General features: G+C 45.5%; 1 protein-coding gene and 1 long non-coding RNA gene across 10 annotated transcripts in view; one reads left to right on the plus strand and one right to left on the minus strand.

The window, feature by feature from the left end:
* Window positions 1–1,249: 1,249 nt before the first annotated feature.
* Window positions 1,250–25,590, minus strand: LOC107207554. 9 transcript variants are annotated; one of them, XR_004498213.1, is made up of 9 exons: window positions 23,333–25,590; window positions 22,056–22,221; window positions 20,397–20,537; window positions 19,889–19,948; window positions 18,251–18,610; window positions 17,735–17,862; window positions 15,472–15,537; window positions 14,268–14,429; window positions 1,250–3,009 (listed from the first exon to the last, which is right to left on the minus strand). It is a non-coding gene; the product is annotated as an uncharacterized LOC107207554 (long non-coding RNA). The 9 variants fall into 9 exon arrangements; XR_004498211.1 differs by having other exon boundaries at window positions 18,824–19,948; XR_004498215.1 differs by having other exon boundaries at window positions 18,251–18,405; window positions 18,568–19,948.
* The window catches only part of LOC107207553 (TGF-beta receptor type-2-like), a 29,994-nt gene continuing 11,872 nt past the window's right edge, over window positions 7,484–25,605 (plus strand). The window contains exon 1 of the mRNA XM_015634870.3: window positions 7,484–7,587. Coding sequence (XP_015490356.1) covers window positions 7,536–7,587 — 52 coding nt within the window. The 5' untranslated portion in view covers window positions 7,484–7,535. The remainder of the gene's footprint in view (window positions 7,588–25,605) is intronic.

Consider the following 25,605-nt stretch of genomic DNA (forward strand, 5'->3'; position numbering starts at 1 on the left):
GACATCCAGAGGTTCTCCTGCCCACCATTGCTGCTGGGCAGCACCAAGGATGCTCTATCCTGCCACTCTTCCTCAGGAGGGATTGGAGTAGGCAAAATCTGCCAAGTTCAGCTCTGGGGAAGCCTCTGACATTATTTAATGAAAGCCCAAGCCGTCTCATCTCTTCTCATAGAGCAGGAACAAACCTCCCCATGCATTTCTGTCATTCCCTGTCTGTCTTTTTGGGGAGACACTCAGAAAGTCCACCCTTCAGCCCCCACAGAACATCACACATTGTAGATTTATATATATATATATATATATATATATATATATGTACACCTCTTCACTACTGGTCTTATTCCCTCCTAATCCCATGGTGCCTACACAGTCCCTGTGGGACTGGCAAACTGGATGAAGAGGTTGCTCCTATTTATTCCTCATCCTCCAAATACTGTTTTGGATGCTCAAGAGCAGCGTTATGGTTCTCTGGCTTACATATCACATCAGCCCTTGAGATTTCCCATCCTTACACCAGATTCATGTCCTTTGATTCAGGCACTACATGCTTTATTATTCTTATGTAGTTTTTTTTCTTTTCCTACTCTTCAAACTCAGGTTAAAGGCCACTTTGGGGGATTACAAAGTTGATATTATGGGTTTCTTTGCTTTGCTTTTTTTCTGCTTTGTGTAGGAAATGGGGTTTTTGTAGTGTTGACCAGAGATGAATTTGCATACATTTTTCATCCAAAAATTAATCTTTTTCTTTCAACAAAAATTAAAATAAACCTCAAAATCCCCTTTGAAGATCCTATGAATTAATATTTGGCGTCTGGTTTCTATTCTGTTGTCTTCAATGTTTATTCAACTTTTTCCTCAGATTGCTTGAACTGATACCTCAATCTATCCTTTCCCACCCCTCCACCACTGTAGCTGTATGGAGTTTCCCAAGCTTTTCCACAAAAGGCTTTCCTAAAACAAAAGTTTTTTGCAAGTATGTGAACTGTGATTTGTCCTCTGAATAGGACTGATTTAAGATTTGTTTTCTAAACCCAAGGTCCAGTTTAGATGTAAAAGCACGATTGCACGTTGTAAGACACAGTCTGTTTTTCATTAAGCTATGGTTTTCATATGTTTACTCAAGATGTACATCAAGATACATACCTTGTATCAATTACACTTGCATTTGCAGCATGTGCATACTGAAATTTTTCTGATCCCTATCAGTTATATAGTGGAAATATTTATGTGAAACTCATGCAGGGTATCATACTTTGTACTAAATATTTTTATTATGGAAACAACATTATCAATAAAGTACAGTAATATATTGTAGGTCCAACATTCTATGACTTCAAAAACTATTTTCATCTTTGAATTCTCTTCATACTACTAAAAGATGTGGAGAAGAGTTAAAACATTATATATGGAGGATGAGGGTAGTGGTAGAAGAGCTTAAGTCAAGATGACTGGGAGCCTGGGTAGCCCTCATGTAGATCACAGCCTGGAGAGTTCAGAGGAGAGTAAAGTGTCTTGAACAAAATGGTACACAGTGGAGAGATCTTCCACAAGCACTAAAGTCTCCTACAAAGTCCTCTTCCTGAACCACATTTCCCTACCTCAGCATGCAAAGTGGGATAAAGGTATTTTATTGCAGCACAGTGCTGCTCTCAGGAGGACTTCCAGGGCTTGTGCTACTGTGGTCAAGTTAAGCTGTAGTGTTTCCCCCTAGCTAGGCACAACTCCTCATGCACCCAGGGTCTCACTGGGCCCCCTCTTGTAACAATGTGAGTCCAATCTCCTGCAGGTCAATCTAAACTCTAACAATCTAAACAAAGAAACTCTCTTGCTCTTCAGCATCTTTACTAGGCAGCATGTCCCTTGTTCTTCAACTTTAAGAAGGCAAACTCTACTCCACATCCTACCTACAAGTCCCTTCAGTCTCTGAAGTTGCCCTGACTCCCATTACAGTCTGTGGCAAACAGGGATCTCCATCTTTTCTATTCTGTAAATCTATTTGTTTTAATCCTACCATTACACTGGATAAACTGCTTTTTGATGGAAGAAAGCTATGGAAGGAATATTACCTTATAAACTGGCTCCCTGGTGTTTTATGTAATGTTATGTGTTCTTATCAGATCTTTTGACAGGCTGTGTTGCTCTAGAAAATAAGACACCTAAAAAAAAAGCAGCTATATTAATGGGAAACATTTCAGATATTTTCCTCTTTGTCACAACATTATTTATCAGTTTCTTCGAGTTCCTCATCCTTCAACTTCTTAGATGTAGTTATATTTAAAAGATAATAAAACCACCAACAACAACCATCATGCTACTGAGAATCAGAATGAAAACACCTAAAGCAGTGGCTCTGCTTTGCATCTATTCTGCAACACCCACAGCCTTTCAGTAACCTCAGGAAGAGAAAGTAAAGCAGCCAATATTCCTGCTGACTGCATATCCTGTGCAGGATCTGGCTGTGCTGGTGCTTGAAAGCAGGGAGGTTCAGGACAGAGCAGATTCATGGAGCAACACCCTGGAGTTGTGAACCTGCCATCCACAACAGACGTATTTTAGTTGATAATTTTTAGGATGCCTCTATCCCACTCCCAGGGACCTGCCACCCTTCACAACTTCCAGTTTAGCTGCTGTTGAAAAAAACACCCTTGTGTGCCTGCCTTGAGACTGCCTTGTAACACAAGCCAAAGCAGGAAGGCCAGGAGTTTCTCTTCAAAAGCACATTCCTGATCCATGGTTCAGGCTCCTGGATCCTATCATAGTTTCACAACCAGTAATAATAATACAAAGATCATGAGTCAGGCTGTCAAACTGCTCCTACTTTCCTCTGCAGACTAATTCCTCCAGAACTGAAGGTATTTGCTCTCCAGAGGCATCCAGCAGCCAAAGTGATGCCAAGTTGTGCTGTTGGTCTTCAAAGGCTGATCCTCACTGAAGACCCTGGCATCTGTCTGCATGTGATGTCCTTGGGGTGTGATGGATGCAGCAGAAAACAGTACTTGCTTAGGATCCCTAAGAAAATACAGAAGAGGAATTAATGTCAAGGAACTGTCAGTAAAATGCATGAGTAGCTGCTTCAGCGTGGCAGAGTGCAGGCGGAAAAGTAGGTGAGTTCAAACTCCTCATACATGTATTTCTGTCATCTAAATATCTGAGTGACATGAGTGCTAAGGTGTAGGGAAATCAGCATTTTGTTAATTTTCCAGAGAAAGAGTGGAAAAGAGATATGGGCTACTTTGGGGTTGGAGAAAATCATTCCATTTCACTCAGTCTGAAACTGGTAGCAGCGGTTTCCATCCCTTTCAGCAACAGCAAATCTCAATCCACAAATAAAAACAAGAAATCCCAAACTAATCCACATTTTTGAAAGAATCTGTACAAACACATCAACAGTATGAATGAAAATGTATTCAAAGTGGCTTCAAAAGCAGCTCAAAATAAGCCATGACAGGCTTCAGAGGAAGAAAGGTGGTGATTTGTGACAGAATAGAAGAGAAAAATACAAGACAACTCAATAAAATTACAAATGGTAGAGATGGGTAGACCTTTACTTAATCTTGATGCAGCTTTGGTCAAGGAACCCGTTACACACACTCTGAGAAGTTAGAACTTAGGCCAGTGTTTCTGGACTATGCAAAGACTCCAGTGAAAGCCAGGCATCACTTAGAAAATGCAATTATCCTGTGTGGCTACAGAAACAAGCATTAGCTGAGCGGCTGGAACATGGGGAATTCGGCAGGGCTAAGGAGAAGGGGCTGTGGCAGAGCAGACAAAGCCACCTCTGCCCAAAGGAGATATGGCTGTGTCCCTCAGGATGTAGTGCTGGCTTTGATTGACTCCTCATGCCATTGCATCATCAAAGGTTACCATACCACCCCTGGGACAAGCTGTAGCCAGAGAATGGAAAATGCCAAAGGTCATCACAGTATTTTTCCTTAGGTGGTAGCAGGCATCACAAGCCATAACACCACATCCAAGATCTCAATCAAAACCCTGTGAAACTGAGACAGTGCAAGGTAACGAGAGCCTTTCCCAGAGAGTGATGGGCACCCTCAGTGCCACCAGGAAATGACATTTGAATTTAGTCAACACCCCCAGGTCTGGAGCAAGGATCCTAGTGAATGCAGAGTGGAGGCAGAGGTTGGATTGGATCCATACTGCAGAGTGCACATCTTTCTCAGGCAACTCTTGCTGATGGAACAGTGAAACCAAGGTCATGCTTATAAGATGCAGAAGAGATGACATTTCTGGGGTTTAATTAACTGCCAGGTCAACTTGGGAGTAGTATAATATGAGCACACAACATAAAAACAAATCCATACTCATGGATCTGTGCTCATTATAGAAGCTAAGTCCTGTTCCTACAGCTAGATGTGTTCCTTAGACCTGTCTTTTAATACTTTAAGGTATAAAACAAATTCTCCTAACAACAAAGACACTGACAGACATCTGAAGCCTGACATTACTACTGATATAAACAGATTAAAAAAGAGCAATGCAGACACAACAGATATTAGTCCACTTGTATAATGTGCAGAAAATCAAGAGGGCATGAAGGATATATCCTGACTGCACAAGTAAACCTAACATCTTTTGCTGTAGTCAGTCATTCCAAACCCAGTACCCTACCAGGATCTCTGGGGCTAGAAATCATGGAAGAGGTCCAGAGAAGCTCAGGAGCACTGGCCCTTACATTAGCGCTGTCTGGGGCTGGTTATGTGATTCCCTTCTCTCTCTCCCTTCACATTCCCTGTCACATGAAGGTGATCTTCACCCCTGGGAATAATAACAGGTTAGACTTACCTGGGCCTGGCACATGTCCACCATGAGGTTACCCTGTGCAGGGGTATTTAGTGCCCATGTTGGGAGCTTCCAATCTACTGCTTCATTGCTGAGCCTTGCCTCCCACAGTGGAAACGCAGGCTGCTTGAAACCCCGGTTTAAACATATGCTATATTGTTTCAGGTGTCCAAAGTTTTATTTTACTTCTCTAGTAAATATCTTCCAGCTCCTAAATGAGAACTTTGGGAAAACTGTTCCCACAATGCAGCTTAAAAATCACCCTGCAGAGACCTTACGTTCCTCAGCTTAAATCCAGCCTTCAGTGTGTCTTGAGTTATGAGGCTGTCCAGACCACTAATAGAGGAGCAAGGGAATTTACACCAAAAGGAATAAACAAGCCAACAATAAAAATAACCATTTATCTCTTCTTCCTCCCCAGTCTCTTACTCAAAAGGTCACTGTGCTCCTTCATGGAAGCAAAGCTCTATAATGTGAGTTTAGGCACTTGAGGCTAAACCCCAGAATACTCTCTTTTCCCCAAGTAACTTTGGTGGATTTTTAGTTTGAATTTTTTTCCTTGGATAAAGTCTAAGAAATAACCAGCTCCTCCAGAACAGAGCTGGTAGTCAGGTCAGTGGGGCATATGCTGAGGGGGTCCCCAGTTGACCTGGGGTGACTCATGGCACAGTGCCAGACTCATTTTCCTCCTCTTCTTCACATGAGGTTTGCTTGCAATAGCCTCAGCTAGGTGGACTAAAAACACAGGTTGCAGGAGGGTACTTCCAGCTCCATGCAGTCTTACACAAGGGCTGAACAGACAGGCAGGTTTCCCCTGCACAGAAAGCAGCCAGCAGTGCCCAGTGACCAGTTTAGGAAAGCAAACCTCTGCCCTTGTCATCATGGCAACTTGCTTTGCCAAGCAGAAGATCTAACACCATCTATAAATATGTATAACTGTTTAGGAAGAGCAGGACATGCATTGCTCCCCTAAAGTTTCCTCTTGCAGAGCTTCCTGTAGATAACCAACTGCCTTGTAAAGATGCCATTGTATGGGACAGCTACTGCCTTTTCTCTCATTTCAGTGAGATCCGGCCCCAAATCTCTCCATAAGATTATCCTGCAGACAGGACAAAGCATTTTATAGGGTTCAGTTTGGCTCAGAAGTTGTTTGGGATTGCCTGGAATTTTGGAAAATGCAGATCCTGCAACTCAGGGTCCCTGGCTGCAGTGACATTGTACAGGCATCCTGCTGCCTTCCCAGGTTCTGCTGCTAAAAAAATAACACCCCATGCTTCTCTTGCACTTCCAAATCATACAGCATGTTTTGTCAATGTCCACTATTGTTTAAAGCCCCTCTGGACTCCTGCTGGGGACATTATTTCTCTCCAAGTTTCATAGGCAGCAGGGGTTTCTTCCTGATTTTAAAGGGGGCTCCCGTGGATCATGAATAATCTGTGATGTTGCTAACACAAGCCTTATCCAGTTGTCTTGTAACACACACAAGAGTTCACATCTGAAGATCCAACTGGTGGGCTGAGAAATCCATGAGCATTTTGAAATGGTCTGGATCCGAGAGAGAAGGGTTGGCAGGCCCCCCCAAGAAACCGCCGTGCACAAAGCAGTTCTGATATGAGCAATTCTAATATGTTTGTTAGAAAATAACGTCTTTCTGGAAGTTTGCTGAATATTTGCTCATTCTTCGTCCTCAGAGGCCATACTTGATCTGTGGTAACTTGGGCCAGGGAAATGCAGGCACATCCCCAAGGAAGTCAGGCTCAGCTGACTTGCATCTGGGCACCCCACAGTAGTTAAGAGCAACACTCTGCAGGGGTATGTGTCACCATGGCATAGGAGGCACACTTTATTTATCAGCTGTACCACATCCAACATCTCCTCCTTTTCTCCTTTTGTCACTGATTGATTGTGCTAACAACCAAGGCAAGTCAGAATTCTGCTACATTTCATAGTTTCCTTTTTGGAAGTGGGATAATATTTCTTACAAGTTTTTGCAGAGCAGTTAGAGATCTTGGGGAGAAAGCAGATATTTAAATGCTCTATGTTATTATTTTAGGCCCTGATTCAGGAAAACATATATTTTTAAATCCTGCTGCTTTAATGGGTTGCAAGCACCTATTTTAGGCTAAGCTCACATTGATGTGGTCTTTCTGAAAAAGCTGCCCCAAAACTTTTAATTGTGCCTATTAAAAATATAGCCTGTTCGAGTTTATTTAAAAGATAATTTCTAAAATAGAGGGGGAAAAGTAGTGAATTAATGGCAGCTCAGCATATTGAGGCATTACCTTTCGTCCTTTATTCAGATGAAAGGCTCATGCAGGAGTACCCATGCCTTTTTGATTAGATGCATGCAGCAGGCTTTAGGTCCCCTTCAAAGATCCTTGGGCCGTATGGAGCCAGGAGCAGCTCCACATTGACATCAAGGGGATAAAAAAAAAATCATCCAACTCTTTTTCTCAGAGCCTGACTTCTTCTTCCGCCAGCTCCCCCCTCTCATATTTGTATATATTCCGAGAGGAGAGTCAGGCTTAGTTTGTTCATAAACTGCAGTTCCTGGGCGGACCCCACGCACAGCTGGGCTTTAGCGGCTGGATCCGCCTTCCCGGCAAGCCCGAGCCGGGAGCCTCGCAAAGAGGGGCTCCGGGCTTGACAGCAGGAACGCAGGAGACTGGCTCCACCGAGGGAGGATGGGGTGGTCAACGCCGTGAAGCTGGGCTTCTGGCTGCCGGTGGGATCCAGAAATGGGGTCCTGGAGGAGACCGGGTCTGCTTGCCTTGCTGCTGCTCTCCTTGTGTGAGTAGAAAAATGTTTCTGGTCAGGCAATGTTAAGCAACATACTCAGAGAGGTTGTTTATTTTTCTTTCCTCCAGCAAAACAGCTAATCTTTGATTTCTCCCCTGACAGCAATTAGCCAGAGGATTGGAAATAGCAGAGAGTTTTGCTGAATACTCTGCTATGGCTGCATGAGCTGCGCATTTCTCTTATGGTGAGGGGCAAGCGATTGCTTGGTGGAAAGTGCTGTGTGCTCACTTGGAGCAGCTCGCAGATGTCAGTGTTTACAGTGCAAAAATATATATAGGTCAGCATTACTTGTTGGAAGTTTTTATTTTATTGAGGGAGATTAAAAGCAACTGAAGTGCACCGCTGAACGATCTGGCTCCGATAGTGTCCAGATGTGGTGAAGTTTGCAGCTTAGAACTTTTATCAGCCCTGGTTTATGCGCAGAATTAATCAAACTATTAAAGAAGGAAAGAAGTGGGGAGAGGGGGAGGAAGACTGTCTTTGCAACAACATCTGGTCATTCGGCAAACCTTTCCAGCACTTATGTAAAGATTTCTTTGTAGAAAGTGCCCTGTTTCAGTTTTGATAGCACTTCTTCAATACTGTAGATAAAACCCTCCAGCAGCACTTGAAAATGTGCCCATCCATGGTTTAACTTTTTCTTGTTTATATCTTGATGATTGTTTCATAACAGGGAATGGATTTGTATATAAGTGAGTGTTATATACACATCTCCTAAGTATGTGTGTGTGTCTATCTGTATATACAGAGTCTATGTATGTATATGCAGGCATATATCCCTACAAAGCATATATTTATATATTTGCATGGACACTGCATTTTAAAATGAACTCTTACAAACACAGACCTGTTGCTCTTCCTATGGAAATTTCAATGCAACTGAAATCACATTTAGTTCAAAGTTATGAAGGAGGTTGATTATAACTCCGGTATTTTTGCATCCAAATGAAATCACTGGGGGCAGGGATCTGTATCTGCATTCACTTTACATGGGTCCCCCTATCTACAAGACCAGGGAATAAAAGTATGATTGGTCAGTAATTTGTGTGTAGGCAAACAAAACCATGGATGCAGCTGTTGAAGCAGAGAGAAAGAGACAGGGAGATTTAAGACATAGAATCTGATTGATTTTTCAAAAAGTTACAGAGATCTATAGCATTAATTTTTGTAGATAATACTCGAAACTGTGGCTTAAAATGTAGGATGCTGTACTGATAGCATCCTGCTAACTTAATCACATTTGGAGCAGGAATTACTACAAGTTATTATTTAAAGCACAGTCTTGGGTTGTTTTTGGTAAGAAAGAAGACCACTAATTATCCTTCAGAAATACCTAATTTTTGGAGTTATTTAACTTATGGTTTCCTTTTTCTGAAAGGCAAGGTTTTAATCTGAAAGAAGCCAAACCAAAACATATCACAATTACTAAGTTCATCTGAAAGGTTATGCGAGTGATATGACGACAAAATTTGCCTCTGCACAGGGTAAAAAAAATACGCCAGGGCTTGCTCTCTGTGATTCAGCTCACCAGTGATAGATGTTTTCTGGGACTACATCCACTTCCTTTGCATTTAGTGTTAAGATTGACCCTACAGTCACTCTGAGAAAGTAAAAGTACCCAAGTAGCCCACTTTGCATTGGCATTAAAGGGGAAGAGTTAGATCCCCAGATTGGCAGAATATGCACATTCATCTGTTCTTCAAGAAACAAATCATACCACTCACCCAGCCTCTCTCTAAAGAATGACAGTGCTGGCTTGGTGGCAGCAGCTTTCCTCTTAGCACAGAGATTTAAGACCTGCCATGGAGAACATGGCCCAGACTGTGTTTCTGTTATTCCAGAATAACTCCAACTGAGCATTTGTAGGGATCTTGCTGCTGTTCCTAAGACCCCAGCCTGTGCTCCATGCTGCCTGTCCATGCTTTTAATTCCCAGCATGACTGAATTGCCATCACACAGCACATCTGACCATTTCTGTTCATATGCAGTGGAAAAAAGGGCTTCAGTCTGACAGAATACTGAAATTCAGCTACTGTATTTCCCTAATTCTCCATGGCCGGCCCTACCAAGGCTTCAAAATTTCCACCCTTAAACTTCTCCTTGGTGGCAGTGCCAGCTGGAGGGCAGCATTTTTACATGGCTTTCTCAGCAGAAGGTGAAGACAGGAGCTGTAGTTTCACCACTGCTAACACAAACTCTCACACAGGGGAGAAGAGAATCCTTCCAGGACAGAGAGCTGGTGCAGTCCTGGACTTACCTGGAATGGGACAAAACAACCCTTAGGCTCTAGTGAGGTTCCAAAGAAAGAGAAAGAAGATTTTTGAAATGAGGTGAGGTTGCAGGTATGCTACCTGAAGTCTAGAGCTCCCAGCTCCTGGGGTTTGAGTCTACTTCCCCGAAACTTGGTCTCCTGTTCAAAATGCTGGTCCACTAAAATATACTGACATTTCTTGCCAAATCTCTTGGTCTACCTTTGCCACGGTTGCTGGCTCTACAGAGAGTGCTTTTGAGGGGTTATCTCCTGGTAGATGGTGGCTTTCTGAAGACACATTCTCTTTCCTGCTTGCAAAAACTGTTCCCCCAGTGAGCCTCTTCAGCTAAATATATAGAGCGTATAGAATTCATAAATCAGGACAGGGAGCTCCAGGGCTGTCAGAAAAGCATCTCTGGCTTTTGATCTGCTCAAGAAATCTCTGACCTATCCCAGGCTCCTCAGGCAGCTTGTTCAAGAAGTTGGCCTCTTATTTCTGAGGTCACCAGAGCTAAAACCAGAGGTTGTAGTGCCACCAAAATGCCAGCCCGCTTCTTAGGCAGGAGATCTATTGGGATTGCATCCCAACACCAATGCATTCAAAATTTAGGAACATTTGGTCAAACCTGAGCTGGTGAGAGAACGAGGGGAGGAAAAGGACAAAAGAGGAGTCACTCTCCATTTCACAGGCATTTGCAGACAGGAGCTCTGTGCATCCAAGGACAAGCCAGAGCAGCAGAGCAGCCTCTCCTCCCTGGCTTAACAGCATGGGGAGGTGGGCACTGCTCATCCCAGGACACAGGGCTGCAGGGCTGATTATAACAATCTGTGTCAAGTTGCACTATGTTTTGCTCTCATATTAATTTAAGACAGCCAAAACACCAAGGAAGAAATCACCACCCTCAAATAACTCCAAGGGGCTGCCAGAGCCCCACGCTGGCTTGGTGTAGGTGGCTGGGTTGGGAGCAGGCACAGGATCCCACTGCCTGAAGGAGAAACTTATGCATCCTGCCATGAGGCTAAATAAGAACAAAGCTGCAGCAAATTCTCCAGTTAGGAAATAAAAATGGAAAACACAATAAAAACCCTGACAATGCAGAACTGAATGCTCTGCAATGTTGCAAGTGCCATGAGACTCAGCAAGGAAAGTGACGGCTTATTTTCAATTCACCTTTACACATCTCCAAATCTGATGCTACAGTTTCAGTCCTTGGTATGAATTATATTAACTGAAGGTTAAGAAGAATGGCAATGTACAGCTGTGTGAGATGAATGAAAATTGGTATTTCCTCTCCCCTTGCACCTCCAGCTTTTCTCAGACTTGAGACAGGCTAGTCATCAGTAAAGCTTCACTCTGTATTTTAATAGGGGGCTTTGTGGAAAGAAGTACTTTTTGAAATATTCTGTACCACTTGAAATTAAAACACAATTTTCTAACAAAAAAACCCAAACAACCAACACAAAACTGATGTTCACTGGTATTTAACTGGTGTTATCACTATTTAATGATGGCCACAAAGACATTTTTGTATATTAGTAGTAAATAAGTTCAGCCAGCTGCAATCATGATACTTGTTACTCCCATTAGAGACAGAGTTCTTGGACAGATGTATCCCCTGTATTCACTGAATATGCAGAAAGCAAACACTGGCATTAAAAACAGGTGACTGGGGGCTTTTATTCTGAGAAAGAATTCCGCTCTACTGCCTGTACTCCACAGCTTTATATTGCTCAGTGATTTGCTCTGTCGAGTTTATTTCCTCAGGACATTGTTTTCCTCTCCCCTTAGTGATAACTCTTTGCAATAACATTTGCTTTCAGCCAGGCTCCACAGTGCTGCAACTTGCCATAAACTAATGAACTCTCCCATAGACTGTCGTGTTTTCAAGGAAGTGTAACATCTGATCCTTTTATCAAAAAAACCAGTCCCACCAAGGAGACAAAATCAACAGCTCCCACACACTCTGCTCTTTTCACATCCCGAGTTCAGCGCCGTGTGCCAAGTGAAAGCCTCGCGCTGGAAGGGGCCTCCGTGCAGAAGGGAGATAACACCACTGATGGCTGCCTGCCCTATCAAACCTACATTATGTCCATGCTGGACCCCAACTGTGGGATAAAATTTCCTTAGGGATCTTCAGGAGGAAGTGAAGGAGTGGCTGAAAGATGTCTTGGCCCTGCTTGCATGCACATCCCTGAATTCAGAGTCAATTCTTGTCATCCTACCTCTGGAAATGATCTGTAGTGTCCATCAGAGTCATATTTCTTCTTTCTCAGTTGGTTCATCTTTTTGTTATAATCCCATGTAGGGTTGAAACTCTGCTGCCAGCTTCTGGTAACTGTCAAAATATTGGGAGAAGTGGGAGAGCCTGCTTATCGTGCAATCCCCTTTGCAGCCAATGTTCCTACCAATTATGAGGCTCCAAGACTTAACCTTTCATGTAGCTATGGCATTGCAGTGTTTTCCTTCCCATTGATAAGCCAGGAACAAAGGACAGCTGATTTATGCTACAGTAAATGCATCATGGCACATGGGGGTCACTGATGTGTCCAGTTGTGACCACAAGCTGCCAGGCTGTAATGCACAGAGGGCTATGTACTACCTGTGTGGGCTCTAGCAGCCCAATAACATACCTGAACCCAAGTGCTACCCTGGACTGCACAGGGTTATTTGGATTTGAGATATATTTTTTTTTTAAGGACCTTATCACTATTTGAGCTGAGTGTTTTGAAGCAATCAGCCTGAGCATGCTGTAGTTGGGGCACTGATGTGCAATTCCAGCTGTAGTGGGGGGCTGAGGTGTGGTTTCAGCAGTGGCAGCTGCCAAGTGCCACTTTGCAGGGGCCTGTGCTCCAGGTCCACCTGTGCCTCTCTCAAAGTGGGCCACAACTCTCAAAGTAGTTGAAGCAGCATCCTACTGGACACATTCTGCCTGTGGGAAGACCTCTCACCTTCCCACACCGTGGATGGAGATGCTCCCTTTAGCTCCATGTTAGTTTCTTTCCACTGGACCCAAACCTCTGGTCTTTCTGGATAAGCAGATGTCCAAAGAAAGCTGTCCCCAGCAGCTTCCACCACAGCTCCAGACTCAGTGCTGGTGAGGCATGAAGGTTTCTGAAGGAAATTCCAGACTGCCTTCACTCAGCCTGCAAAGAGCTGTTGTCCTGTCCGTACAGCACACAATGGCAAGTCCTCTGGCCATGCCTTGGAGCTGGAGAGTCCAGGCCTCCAGGACCATCAAACACCCCCTAATGCACACCCTGCATGCAAAGCAGCACAGATGTGCTTGTGCTAGCAATGGGAGCAAGCACAGCCACAGCAGCCAGCAAATAGGGCTGGTTTATTGCCCTGCTTTGGGGTCCAGGCAGGGCAGAGCCCTGAAGCAATCACCTGAGCTGACACCCACTGATGTCTGATATTGTCCCATTATCCAAATCTCTCCTAATTTCTTCAGTTCCTGTAACATCCCTGTGAAGGTATTCCCCCTGGGAACAACACGCATCTTTGCATCTGGAAGGCCCAGAAACATCTGCTGAAGTTCCTGGCCACTAAGAGAGGCCTTTGCTTTATATCAACAATGGAAAACCCTGGGATTTTGATACTGATCCCTTCTCCCTTCAGCCATCCCAAACCAGAATGCTTAGATGTATCCTGCAGTGCCATAATTCACCATGCACCCCATCAGAAAAATGTTGCCAGATCATACCACGACCAGCAGGTATCAAAATCCAGAGAACAATTTCTTTCCTTTTCCTGCAAAATCAGTAATTCAGGCCCCTTCCTGGAAAAGGTTCTTGTGAGTGCCATGACAAGTGCTTCTGGTGCATTTACAATGAACACTAGTACAGATATTTCTTTTTCCTTTGCTGTTTCCAGGTGGATAGTTTAATAAACTGCTGTCTATGTAGAAGGAAGGCCTGTGTCCCCCTCGAGTGTTTGACTGAGCAGGTTGCCAGTCAATGCAGCTGGAACACGATGAGGAACATCTGTTTGATGTTGCTTGATAAAACTTCCTGCCTTGGATACTCTAAACACCAGCATCCAGCATGGAAGAAACCAAATCAGCCTCTGTCTTGCTGTGTAAAGCATTTTTTCCATGCTAGATCTATCCCGAAATTAGTCCCAACCAGTCCATGTTAGCAAACGAGACCCTTCTTCTTACAATGGGAAGAGACATACAGACCCATAAGCTCAAGCAGTTGAATGAATCATCCTTCTTCAAACAGACCCAGGGTACAAGCATCCACAGAAATAAGACCAATGGATCCCCTGGGATCTCAGTTCCTGCCATGCCTTTAATATGTCAAAAGGCACTCAGTGGAAGAAAATGCAGACATTCCCACCAGAGGCAGAAGCAATTAGCTTGAGGGAGAGGTCTCAGCAAACATTTACTGTGCTTTTGTACATGTGCCATGTCCTCACCTGTTTGTAGAGCAGCATCCTCATGTCTGATCCTCCCTTTCACCCTTGCCAGGGCTGTCAGCTCTGCAGCAGGCTGTGGCTTGGGAGGCAGCTCTTGGGCAGAAGTGCTGCTCAGCATGTTCAGACTGTGGCATGTCTCAGAAGGTGTCCAGAGGCAGGATGCTGGTTTGAAAAGACAAGGCACTACTGAAAAATGATGAGATCTTGGAGCAGGAGATGGTGAATAGAGAACATTCCCCGCTTTGTCATTTCTTCCATGCTGGAAGAGCAGCTTTTCCCCGTGAACCTCATTTCCCCCAGCTAGTGAGTGTCCCTGGAGCTGTGCTGCAGCTCTGCCCAGGGGCTGGGACTTGTGGGAACCTTTTCCTGCAAGAGGGATCTCTTGAGAGGCATTGCAAAGACACACAAGCTCCCGTTACTTCCTTGTGCGAAGGAAAAGCACTTCAGGCTCTGTCAACAGGACTCTTGGTTCAGAAAAAAATTCCTTTCCAAAACCCTAGTCCCCCTGCCATAGCTCTCTTCTGCTTTACAAACTGGATGATATTCAATTTGAATTCAACCCTACTGGGCAGTGTGTTTTGGTAAGATACAACACAAGCTCCTTAAAAGGCATTTTTTAACAGGTGAAGAAGGGCATGAAAGAAAAGAACACACCATTTATTTACGTGCTAAGCATGGCACACTTCAGGAGAAGGCACAAAGTTTTAAGCATCTGTAACCCAGGCTAACCTCAACTTCCCTCTGATAGAACAAATTACTTAATTACTGTTAGATCTGGCCTAAACGAGGACAAAATTTGACTCTACATAATAATTTTAGCAGACAAAAAGAACTGGCAGTGTTGGAACAAGCTGATGACAGCATATAGAGGGAGAGTTCACAAAGCATCTCTGCCCCAGCAGCTTGTCTCACAGTCCCTTGCAAACCCTTTTTCTCCTTGGGAATCAAAGTAATACAAATGCAAAAAAATGCAAACTGGTCAATCATAAGAAGTCCAAGCAGAGATGAAGAGCAGCAGCTCCAGTCCAATGTGTCTTTGTGGGCTCATCAAAGACCTTCTAACAGATGGGAAACCGAATGTGTGCCAGGAATTTCAAACACTCCTCAGGAAGTTCATCTAAATCATCAGTAACCCATTTGCACTTGAAACAGAATGAACCCTGTTGCCCAAATGTGACCCAGATAATGTTTCTGACGTGTTTACCTATTTGGATGGTATCCTTCAATTTCAATTCCATCTATTCACAGAGATCCAGGATTCATGCAGAGCCTGAAGAATGTACAGAAAATTGAATTCCAGAGCATAATATGATGATAATAGTAAAAAAGCCCTGACTGCTGCACAGTAGTTTTACTTGAATGGCAGTAGCTAGGCAGAGCAATGTCTGCTACTGACTTGCAGCTCACATGTTTTTGCTACTTGGTTCATTGCTGCTGCTTTTTCTGTGTAAAAGAGGGGACTCATGACTGCTGCATCTGCAAATGAGCTGCAGAAGCTGCAGTTAATGGGGATATAGGATAGTCTGTTGATGCCTCTGCAAAAACAAGAGCAACAAAAATGATGGCAACAGCAGAGTGGATTTGGTTGATTGTTGCATTTTGCCATTCAGTTCTCAGTCCTAAAAGTGCTCTAAAATCCTCAGCAATTTCTGCAGCAACTTGCAACATGATGAGCTCAAACCACCAGTGCGTGGCCAGGCGGTGACTCCTGCTCCCAGGCAGTGTGGGAGGTGGGAGAATGGACTTATTTTTAAGACAAGAATTTAGTCAATACCCTGCAAAACGCTGCTAAGTGCTCTTCAAAGGGCTGAAATCTCGGAACCCTCTGAAAACATGGCATGCAAATCCCCAGTCTTAGAAGGCAACTTCCACTGGGGATGTGCCAGCTTAGCCCTCTGCAAACCCCACTGGCAGCCCAGGAGACCCAGATGTGCTGATAATGCATTGCCTCACCCTGCAAGGCCCCAGATAAGCAGAGGTGCTGGCAGGCCTGCTAAAATTACTTATGAACTGCTGAAACTCAGCATTTCCCCACCTCCTCAGGCCCTGAATAAGTTGCTTTGCTTTCCATCTGACAAAGAGGAATGGCACTTTTCCCTCGCGTGCTGTCTGGGCTGGTGGGAGCTGCTGTGGCACTGGGGCCGTGCTGTGATGCTGGTGAAGGTCACCACCCTGTATCCATGATTTTCTCTTGGACTGACCCCTGGCTGTGGGGTTTTTTCCCTCCCAGGCACTCCTGTGCTGCTGGCTTGGTTTGCTCTCTCAAGGCTTTTCCAATGCAACACAGGGTGGAAAGAACAGCAGAATACAGGAAGCAGAAAGAAATGGAGACACAGGTGCAATGAAGGCATTGCTGCCAAACAAGGTTGCACCTTCAGACACAGGATGGCTGCAAAGCTTGGTTTGTGTCCTAGCCCCCCTCATCTGACAATCATAGCCCAGTGGCTGACAAATGCCTAAAGGGATAAGTGCAGGTATTACCAGGCAAACTCACACCTCCTTTTGTCTGCCAGGGAAGATTTTGCTTGGCCTGGTCATGGCTCTGGAGACACTGGCCATAATTACACAGTGACTCACAACATCCAGCAGGCAGGGAGTGAAAAAAACCCTCTTTATCTGCTGTCCTGGGCAAAGTGAGGGATTCCTGTGCTAAGCTTCTGTTCTAATCCTCAACCCTCCTTTGAGTCTTTTCAAGGAAGGATGTAGAGCATCCCTGCTCATCTCACAAAGGAATAAACTAGCCTCCAGAACAGGGGACAACCCCCTCTCTTTGAGTTTACTCTTTGGTTTAGGACAGCTTTCCTCATCTAGCAAGTCAGCACAAGGGTAGGTGCAGTGGTGACACCCACATGGAGCTGTGAGCTCTCTCACCAGCACTGCTCTCAGGGCTATCCCACCCTGCCTCTTCACCACCCTCATCTGGCCCTGGATCACAGCTTGGTGTCACCTTAATCTTCAAATTCCAGCCCAGCAATTGGCAAAAGATGTTACATGGTCCATGAACTCTGCCAGGTCTAATACAGCATTTCAGCTTAATTTGACTTAGCTTCTTGCCCAGCTGAAGCAGGTGCTGGGCTGCCTTAGGGAAAAAAATGAAAAAAAATGCAAATAACATGCAGCCAGGTAACCCCCAGCCACCAACATTACTGATACTTCAGTGAAATGTGTCAGTGAAATGGACCCAGAAACACACACATCACTTTCAGAGATTGCTGAAAGTTTCAAAGACAGTGAAAAAAACAAATGAAATAGTGCAAAGCCACTACTGCTTTATCCATTCCATGTCCCAGCACCCTCAGCTCAGCGACTCTGAATCCAAATTGGTGTTAATGGGAAAGATGTTGTCTGTGACACAAGAAAGCAAGTGCTCCTAAAAGAGCTTGAGTTCAGAGTCTAATGGGGGTATAGTTTTTGCCTCACCTGATATTTACAGTCCTTCCAAAGCTCAGCAAAGGCAGAACTCCTACCTTGTCATGTTGGGCTAGGTTCTGCTGGCCTTCAGGACCTCGGGACTGCAGGTTTGGCCTGTCTGATTTCGCAAACTTTAATGCCAAGCTTTCTTTGGTGGGTAATTTTCACATTTTGAGTTCCCCAGCTGAAGAACAAAAAAAAAGGCAAATGTTGCACATTTCAAGGCACAGGAGAAATCAACAAACTCGCTTAAAAATATTTAAGTAAAATAAACTTCATCTTAATAATTTTTCCTCATAACACACTGTCATGTTGCATGTACAATTTTTCCATAACTCTTTTCTAATGGGTTGCATGAGAGCTTGGATGCAAATTAACTGTGAGGAGATGGGAAAGATCCTCCAGGAATTGCTCTGCATGTGGAAATGAATTTCAGTTTAGCCACTTCAGAGCAATTTTTTTGTTTACTTTCCACTGACATGAAATCAGCCACGATTGCATCGCATGCGGGATTGGTTAGCCAGTTACATAATGCTTAATAAATCCAAGAGAAATAATATAAAACACATCACCCAGTCTGGGAAGAGGAACAGTATCTCAGTCAGTGTCACCAACCCAGCCGGGCCAGGCATCAGTGAAGCATCTGATCCAGCGCTGGGGGGATGCAGGGTTGTGCTGCTGCATGATAAATGTGATTAGGAAAAATGCTTGTGGCATGTGTGGAGGCCTGGAAGACAGACAGAATGTGTGTGATGGCAAGGGTCTACCACGAAGCAGAGCTCACACCCTGGCAGGGAGGGCAGCTCACCCCATCCTGCGGGGCAAGGCAGGCACGTGCTCGCACACCCAGCTCCAGCTGGATCTGCTGCTGTGTAAGGGATTACCTCACCCCAATAATGTTCCTCTGAGAACTTCGTAAAATCATAACGGCCCTGTAAACAAAAAGAGCAAGATTAGGTGATTAATTATTTACCACAGATTATTTACCACAGCAGTGGCATGTGGAGGAGAGAGAATGTTTCACTGATGGTCCCTGGGAGTGGGAAGGAAGGGAGGTGACCCGGGATGGGGCTGCCAGGCCAAACACAAAACAGTGGTGCTGATTTAAACCCAAAAAAGGGGGGGTGTAGGAAGGCTGAAGGTACCTCTGGCCCTGCAGTGCCAGCACTCTGGCCCTCCCAGGAAAGCTGCTCAGCCCATGAGTGCATTGCTCCAGGCACACACCACTGCTCTGCCTGGAGCAGCTCTTGGCCTCCTTTCCCACATTTCCCTGCCTGTTCTGCTCCCCCGCTTCGCTTCTTGTCCCAGAGGAGACCAGCTGATGCCTTCACCCACGCTGTGGCTAACTTCCAACAGAGGAAAAGCTAGGGATGAAGGGGTTAATTACTACAGGAGCAGCACAAGCCAAGCCTGTAAGTGACTCCCTATTGCTATTTTGAAAAGAGGCTGCCTGGAAAGGGAAAGGAAAAAAAAAAAGAGAGGTTTACTTTACAACCATCATTATTTCATCTGCAGAGTTTATACAATGGAAAATAAAAGCCAGGGTATGCGAAGTCAAATCATTTCTGTTTCATTAATAGTATGGAAATCGTTTTGTTTTTATAGGGGAAAAACAAATGTGAACTTGATGTGTGTGTGTGTGTGTGTGTGTGTGTGTGTGTGTGTGTGAGCATGCAACTCCCTTCATTGCAAAGGGCAGAGCAGTGAAATCCAGAAATAAAAAATGACTCAGAGGCCGTAGGACCTATGAGTCAGTTGAGCTGTTGTTTTTAAACACAAGCAAGAGCACAATATGGCAAATAATTGCCCCTGCAGCCCCCCCGCCACAGGCATCCCCTGGCTGGCCCAAGGCTGCCCCTGCCAGCCCCCTGGGCTGGACACCGGCCGGACCCAGCATCCCAACCCCCAGGGACACAAAGCAGGGCTTGTCCCAGCCAGGAGCAGCTATGGGGGTCAGAAAGTGAAATCTGTGAAAGAAACTTGAGATCTGGTCAGAGTGGATGGAGGAGACAAGTGGCTCCGAGGGCGGATGGAGGAGTGCAAGGCCAGGTGTGCTCCCCTGTCCTCACCCAGGCATCCTCACCCAAAATCAAAGAGAAACTGCTCTGGCCAAATTCTCCCTGCCAAATGCCAGGCACCTCCTCCCTGGCCCCTGACATTCCAGCTTGCCTGGATGCTGCTGGCTTTTTTGGGGCACAGCCCTGGGGTACCTCAGTATGAAACATCCTTGTGCCCCAAAAGCAGAGTCATTGCGCTGATGCACAGAAAACCTGTGAAAGGAAACCGAGAAATACCAGAGATTACCAAAGCAGAAGGATGGACAGCAATCTGCAGACTTGTCCCTCCCCTGGGTGAAGTTAGATCATGATGTAATTTAAGCATCTGAAAGAGACTGGAGAAGCCTGCTGGTATGATCCATACTCAATTTACTTTGTAATGGGACTAAGCAGTATTTGCTAAACACTGAATTTAAAGGGATATTTTCACAAAGGAAAAATAAGTGGTAGAATAAGTCAGTTACCAGCCTGTCTGAAGAAGGTCCAAGCACACCAGAAATGTATACTACATGTCTTCCTGCCCCTGGAATAACTGGTGTCTAACACAATCAAAATCAGTCCCTTTTTATGCATCAGGAAACATTTCTGGCTTATTCCCTGCTCCATACTATACTCTGCCAAATGCAGTATTTATTATGCAGGACAATGTGGGACCACATACCTGAGGGCGCAGCCTGGGTTGGTCCCCTGATCTCAATGCAGCACTGATGGATTTCCTGGGAGAACCAGTGGCTTGTGGTTTGCAGGGGCAAAAACTGGGATATTGAGTTTTTTCAGCTCCATTTGGTCTGCTCTATCTCTCCTACAAAGATAAAGATACAGTGTAAAAGACATGGGTTAAGAAGATCAGCCTGACACTAAAAACCTCTTTGGTTCAGCAGCTGAAAGCAGCACCAGACCCTCGCACTGGAGAACAGGAGTCTGCTGGAGGAAACTGAGCTGCATCCAAAATAGAAGTACAACACTTTGAGGTCTGATTCTGGGGAGATTCTGCAGCACAGCAGGGTGCTGCAACAAGGTCAGGCATTTTTTGACAGGTCAGATGTAGCTCAAACTGACTGCAAGAAATCTGGGATCACTGTTACAGAGGTCATGCTGAACAACTTCCATGGGAATTTCTGACCCTGCACAGAATCTCCTGGAAATCAGGGCATAGGAATTACCCTGATGCCCATCTGTGGCACTGGTTGTTGCATCATGGAGGAGGCAGCTCAGGAGTAACCTGGTGATGGGGAGCACCTGATGCTCTCACATGGGTCAGTGAGAGAGCAGAGCCCATCAGCTCTGCTGTTGGATTAATCTTAAAAAGAAGTACTGCATATAAAAGGGAAGGAATTCGTTTGTTCTCATAATAATTTTATGAGAGGCTCTGTTCCTGTGTACTTGTGTCATTAACCATGGATAAAAGCCCAAAGCAAAACCTAATCCTAAACTTGGAGGCAGACGCAGGACTCACCGAGGAGCCCAGGCTCACCCAGGTGGGAAAGCAGGTCCCAGTGCAGGTTGTGTTTCCACCAGGGCACCTATCTGGGGGTTTCCAGGAATAACAGGGCTGCAGGGTCGAGTTAGAGCTGCTCCCCAGTCCTGTGTTTAAGTGCACAGCTGGTTAGAGAAAACAAGGAGCATCTCAGCTAATCTCCCTGGCCTTAGCCTCTCCCACTGCAAAGCCTGGGGATTGCAGGTTGACTGACTTGCATGGAAAAGATGGTGCAGGGAGCTCCCAGAGCCACTAACACTCCCAGAATAACAGCAAGATGGGCAGCTCTCTGTGACTGCTGAAATAGTGTCAGCCCCATCCTGGGGTGCTTGGAGATACGCAGAAAAGAGGGGATAGACCTCACTGTAGAATATTTATGACCTAAAAGTTACCAATTTTTCTTTGTCCTTGAAAAATACAAGCAATGTAAGGACAGTTATCACTGCAAGATAGAGCATGATCTGAAGGTCCTATAATGAAGGTCCTGTGTAACAAAAGCTTTGGTCCCCTTCACTTTGGGAAGGGGAGAGCTGGGAACCAGGATAAGTGCCCTAGCACAAATTTTCCCACTCCAAATACATTCCCCTAAGCCCATCTTGGTGTTTAGCTGTCCCAAAGCAGCATGTCAGGGAGAATACTTGAGAACTGGAAGTGTCCATTCTGCCCCTCAGTGAAAATGCATTTCTTGCCCTTGTTTGGATTAAGAGACACTTTCTCCTTGCCTGTAACAAATGTGCTGTGCCTGCACCCCATGCACCCCCAGCTCGCTCCTTAGGGTTCCTCCTCCTTGGGAACCAGACTGCAGGGAAAACTGGAGCCAGAGTTAGGTGCTGGATGACCCACCTGCTCTCTGGGGCTGCAGTGGTAGAGAGGGGCTCACAGAATCCCCCTCCACGTTCTTACAGGTGCAGTCCCTGCTGGCAGAAAGCTCACTGCTGCGGGTGGCTGTTCTGCAACCGCGCCGATGGGACTGGGGTGAAATTCTCTCAGAGATCTGTTTTCAGTGACTCTGTATGGGGAAGAGGGTGAGTTATTGACTACAGCAGTGGTGTTTCCATGGGCTTTGCAGGTGGCCAAGCAGAGGTTGTGGGCAGTGAGAGGCTGGATGGCCGCCCCAACACACAGAAAAAAATATCCTGGTTTCCTTGGGTGGTGGTATCATCCCTGCTGCTATTGCAGGAGAGACACAGGCACTTCTGGCATCGTTTTTCCTTTATTCCCTGACTTGAAAATCATCTCATATTCTCTCAGTAACCTCTCTGGGGTCCCAGTTATAGATACCAGAAGATTTGATCCTGCTCTCATGCACAGGAGAACAAGCCTTCCTATTGATGGGAAGCCAAGCTCGCTGTGAGCCCACCTATCGGTGACTTCAAACCATCTTTCCAACTGTCGTTCCACAATAACTTTGACTAACTGTACTATTTATTGGCTCACATCACATCCTTATGGCTTCAATTTATTTTTGGAAAACTCAACCCACATTTAATTAGTTTATAGTTTGTTCCAAGTTTTGCTTATCCAGCTTTTTTTTTTTTTCCCTAACTTTTTTTTTTTTTGAAGTTTGTATTTTGATGTTTAGCATTTGCCTTGGCAACATCTGGAACCCGTTTATGGAAGTGTATTGTTACTTTTACTGCTTGTGCAGCTTTATTAAATCATCCAACTATTAATATTGAAAGTGTTCATCTGGGTCTAATCAGGGCCAAGATGAGTGATGTGGCAGTTAAATTGTACCTACGAGCTAATGGTTCAAGGACACAGAGTCCTGAAGAACCTCGCAATGGGCTTTGTGCTCTTCTTTTTAGCTTCCTAGGAAAGCAGGGCATGGGGGGGAGAAAAAAAAGAAATTCCTGCTCTGACCTTCCTTGCAGAGCAGATAACAGAATCACAGCCTGAGTTAGTTTAGAACAATTTGTCTCCAAAGAATTTTGTCCAGTTACCACTGTATTTCTGGATCTTGTTTCCATATTTAACTCTTTCATCTGTCCTGGCTTCCCCTCTGCACAGCACAGCCAAGTCAAGATCCCCACCACGCTCAGCAGAGCATTACTGGCAAGTCTGATGTCCTGCCCTTGGATCTCAAGCAAACTCTAGATATAAATAAGTAAATAACATACCTGGTGGGTATAAATATATAAATAGTCGACCTCATCCTGCACCAGCAACATCCACAACCTGGATTTGTCCTTTTGTTACTCCTCTGCAGAGCCTCCAGGTATCTCTGGGGTGACACTGCTGAGCCAATCTCACACCAGCCTGCTGCGAGCACGAGCTGTGGCGTGGATGGGTTGAGCTGAGGAGATGAAAGAGGAACTATGGCAGTGACACCACCAGAACACAGGCCTGGGTGTGGTAGGGCTTGGGTTTGGGGTGAGAAACCAGTTTATCTTCAATTCTCTGTTCCCATGAAACTGTGCAAATGGAGTTTGTAAGGGGCAGTGGCTGTGGCTGTAGGTTGAAGGCTGCACACAAACGCTGGGCTTGATTTCTATCCCACACCCAAAACTCTCATCCTCCAGTGGGGTTTTGCCTCAGATTCTGCAAGCCCTGCTCTGGCAGAGTAAGGCAGGGAGGTGGGGGTAGCTCATGCTGGCTGCAGGTGATTCTAATCCCAGCTGAAATCATGGTTTCAGTAGCTAACCCTGGAATGGGTGTGTGTGATCTCTTGAGGTCACCCACAAAATCCCAGCGTGTCCCAGCAGGGCCAGAGAAGCCTCATGGATGGGGGGAGGATGCTGAGCAAGAGGTTGTGAGCAACTTCTTCACCTACTCTGCTCCCCCAAAACCTGGCCCAGCACAGTCCCTGCTGAGCTGCATTTTAAGCATGGCATGGGTCATTTAAACCAAAACTTCCTCCTTTCAACCTTCATATGCAACAGGCTTTTCCTCTGCACCCAGGTTTTCCCCCCACCAGTAACCTTGGCCCTACATACAAGGCCATGGGAGCTTGTAAATGGTTTATTTCTGTGTGGGAGCCTTCCAGCAGTTCTTTATGACTGTCGCAGGGAGGGGGGTCTGGGCTGTTGAGGGAAGCAGAGCAGGCACATGGGATGCTGTCAGAGCAGGCTGCATGCCCTGGATTTGGGGAGCAGAGAAGTCAAAAACTCCATTTTGCTGTCCATGGGCTCAGCTGTGGAACACAGGCAGGTCACAGAAGTGATCACCAAGAATGCAGGAGTTCCTTCATGCTGCTGACAGGCCTGGGGGTGCCCATGGCCGTGCTGGATCAGCAGGGCCCTGCTTGCAGGGGCTGAGGCTCCCCAAGGCATAGTCAGGCATTTTGCAATTTTTTTTTTCTTCAGAGTTAACAGCTGGTGATGGAAAACTCTGTGAGGGCTGTGGCAGCACAGTGAGCTATGACTGCCTTTTCCATAGGGGCTGGGAGCACCCAGCACTGCTGGGTGGTTCAGGGACATGGCAGCCAGAGAATCATGGATGGCCCAAACCTTCCAAAAACTATCTACTGTAGCTCAGGCTCATGCCTGAACACTTTAGAGTGCATATATGTAAGTAAGAAAAAAAAAAAAAAGTATAAATATCTATTTCTACATAAGCCATTCAGTGGCATTTTTTTAAAAAAGACATTTAGCAGCCTTAAGACAGGAAGTTTAAATTTAGCTGGGATTTCATCCCTTAACCAAGCATGGTTCATGCACCCTTTCTATAAAAATAGAGATAATGTTATGCCTGTGAGATACAGGCAGAGCAGCTCCCCACAGGCAGCAGTTATGAGTGCTGCTGTGGCAGATCTGAGGCTCCAGGGGTGGGAGAGCATCTCCTGCTGGGATGGGACTCAGTGGGCAATGGAGGCCTGCAGGGAACAGCCCCTGTTGCCCCAAAGTTTGGGAAGTCTCAGCCACAGATACCTGGGGAGTGGCTAGCAAACACATTTCCCAGCTTGGCCTCATTGAATAGGAAGGAGGAGGACGAGGAGACAGCAGGAGAGGAGGGAACTGTCCCAGCCTGGCTGTACATCCCTCCCCAGCAGGTCTCTTCCTGCTGAGATGGGAACAAATGAAGTCTTCAGGCACACAGAGACCTGGAGATGGCCCTTTCTGAACACAGAATGTTCTTGGGATGAGGGGAAATGCCAATTTGAGCCTGGGTTGTAGAGGAAGAAGTAAATTTCCCCTTGATGATAAATGGTATGGGAAGAGCAGAGGGAAAACGTGATTCTCTGCGGTTTCCCAGGCCTTTGTCCTGCGGGACCCGTCGGCAGCATTCTCCCATCTTCTCGAGGCTTTGGGATAACACAAACCACAATTGGCTGGGCAGTGGAGAGCAAAACAAAAGCTTTAAAAAAAATGCATGGAGAAATGGGGTCAGCTGAGGCTCCTTCTCCCCCAGCAGTGTGAATCTCTGGTAATGGTGGCTGTTTTCCCCCTCTGAG

Source organism: Parus major, chromosome 7 (assembly GCF_001522545.3).
Source record: "Parus major isolate Abel chromosome 7, Parus_major1.1, whole genome shotgun sequence".
Classification (NCBI taxonomy): Eukaryota; Metazoa; Chordata; class Aves; order Passeriformes; family Paridae; genus Parus; species Parus major.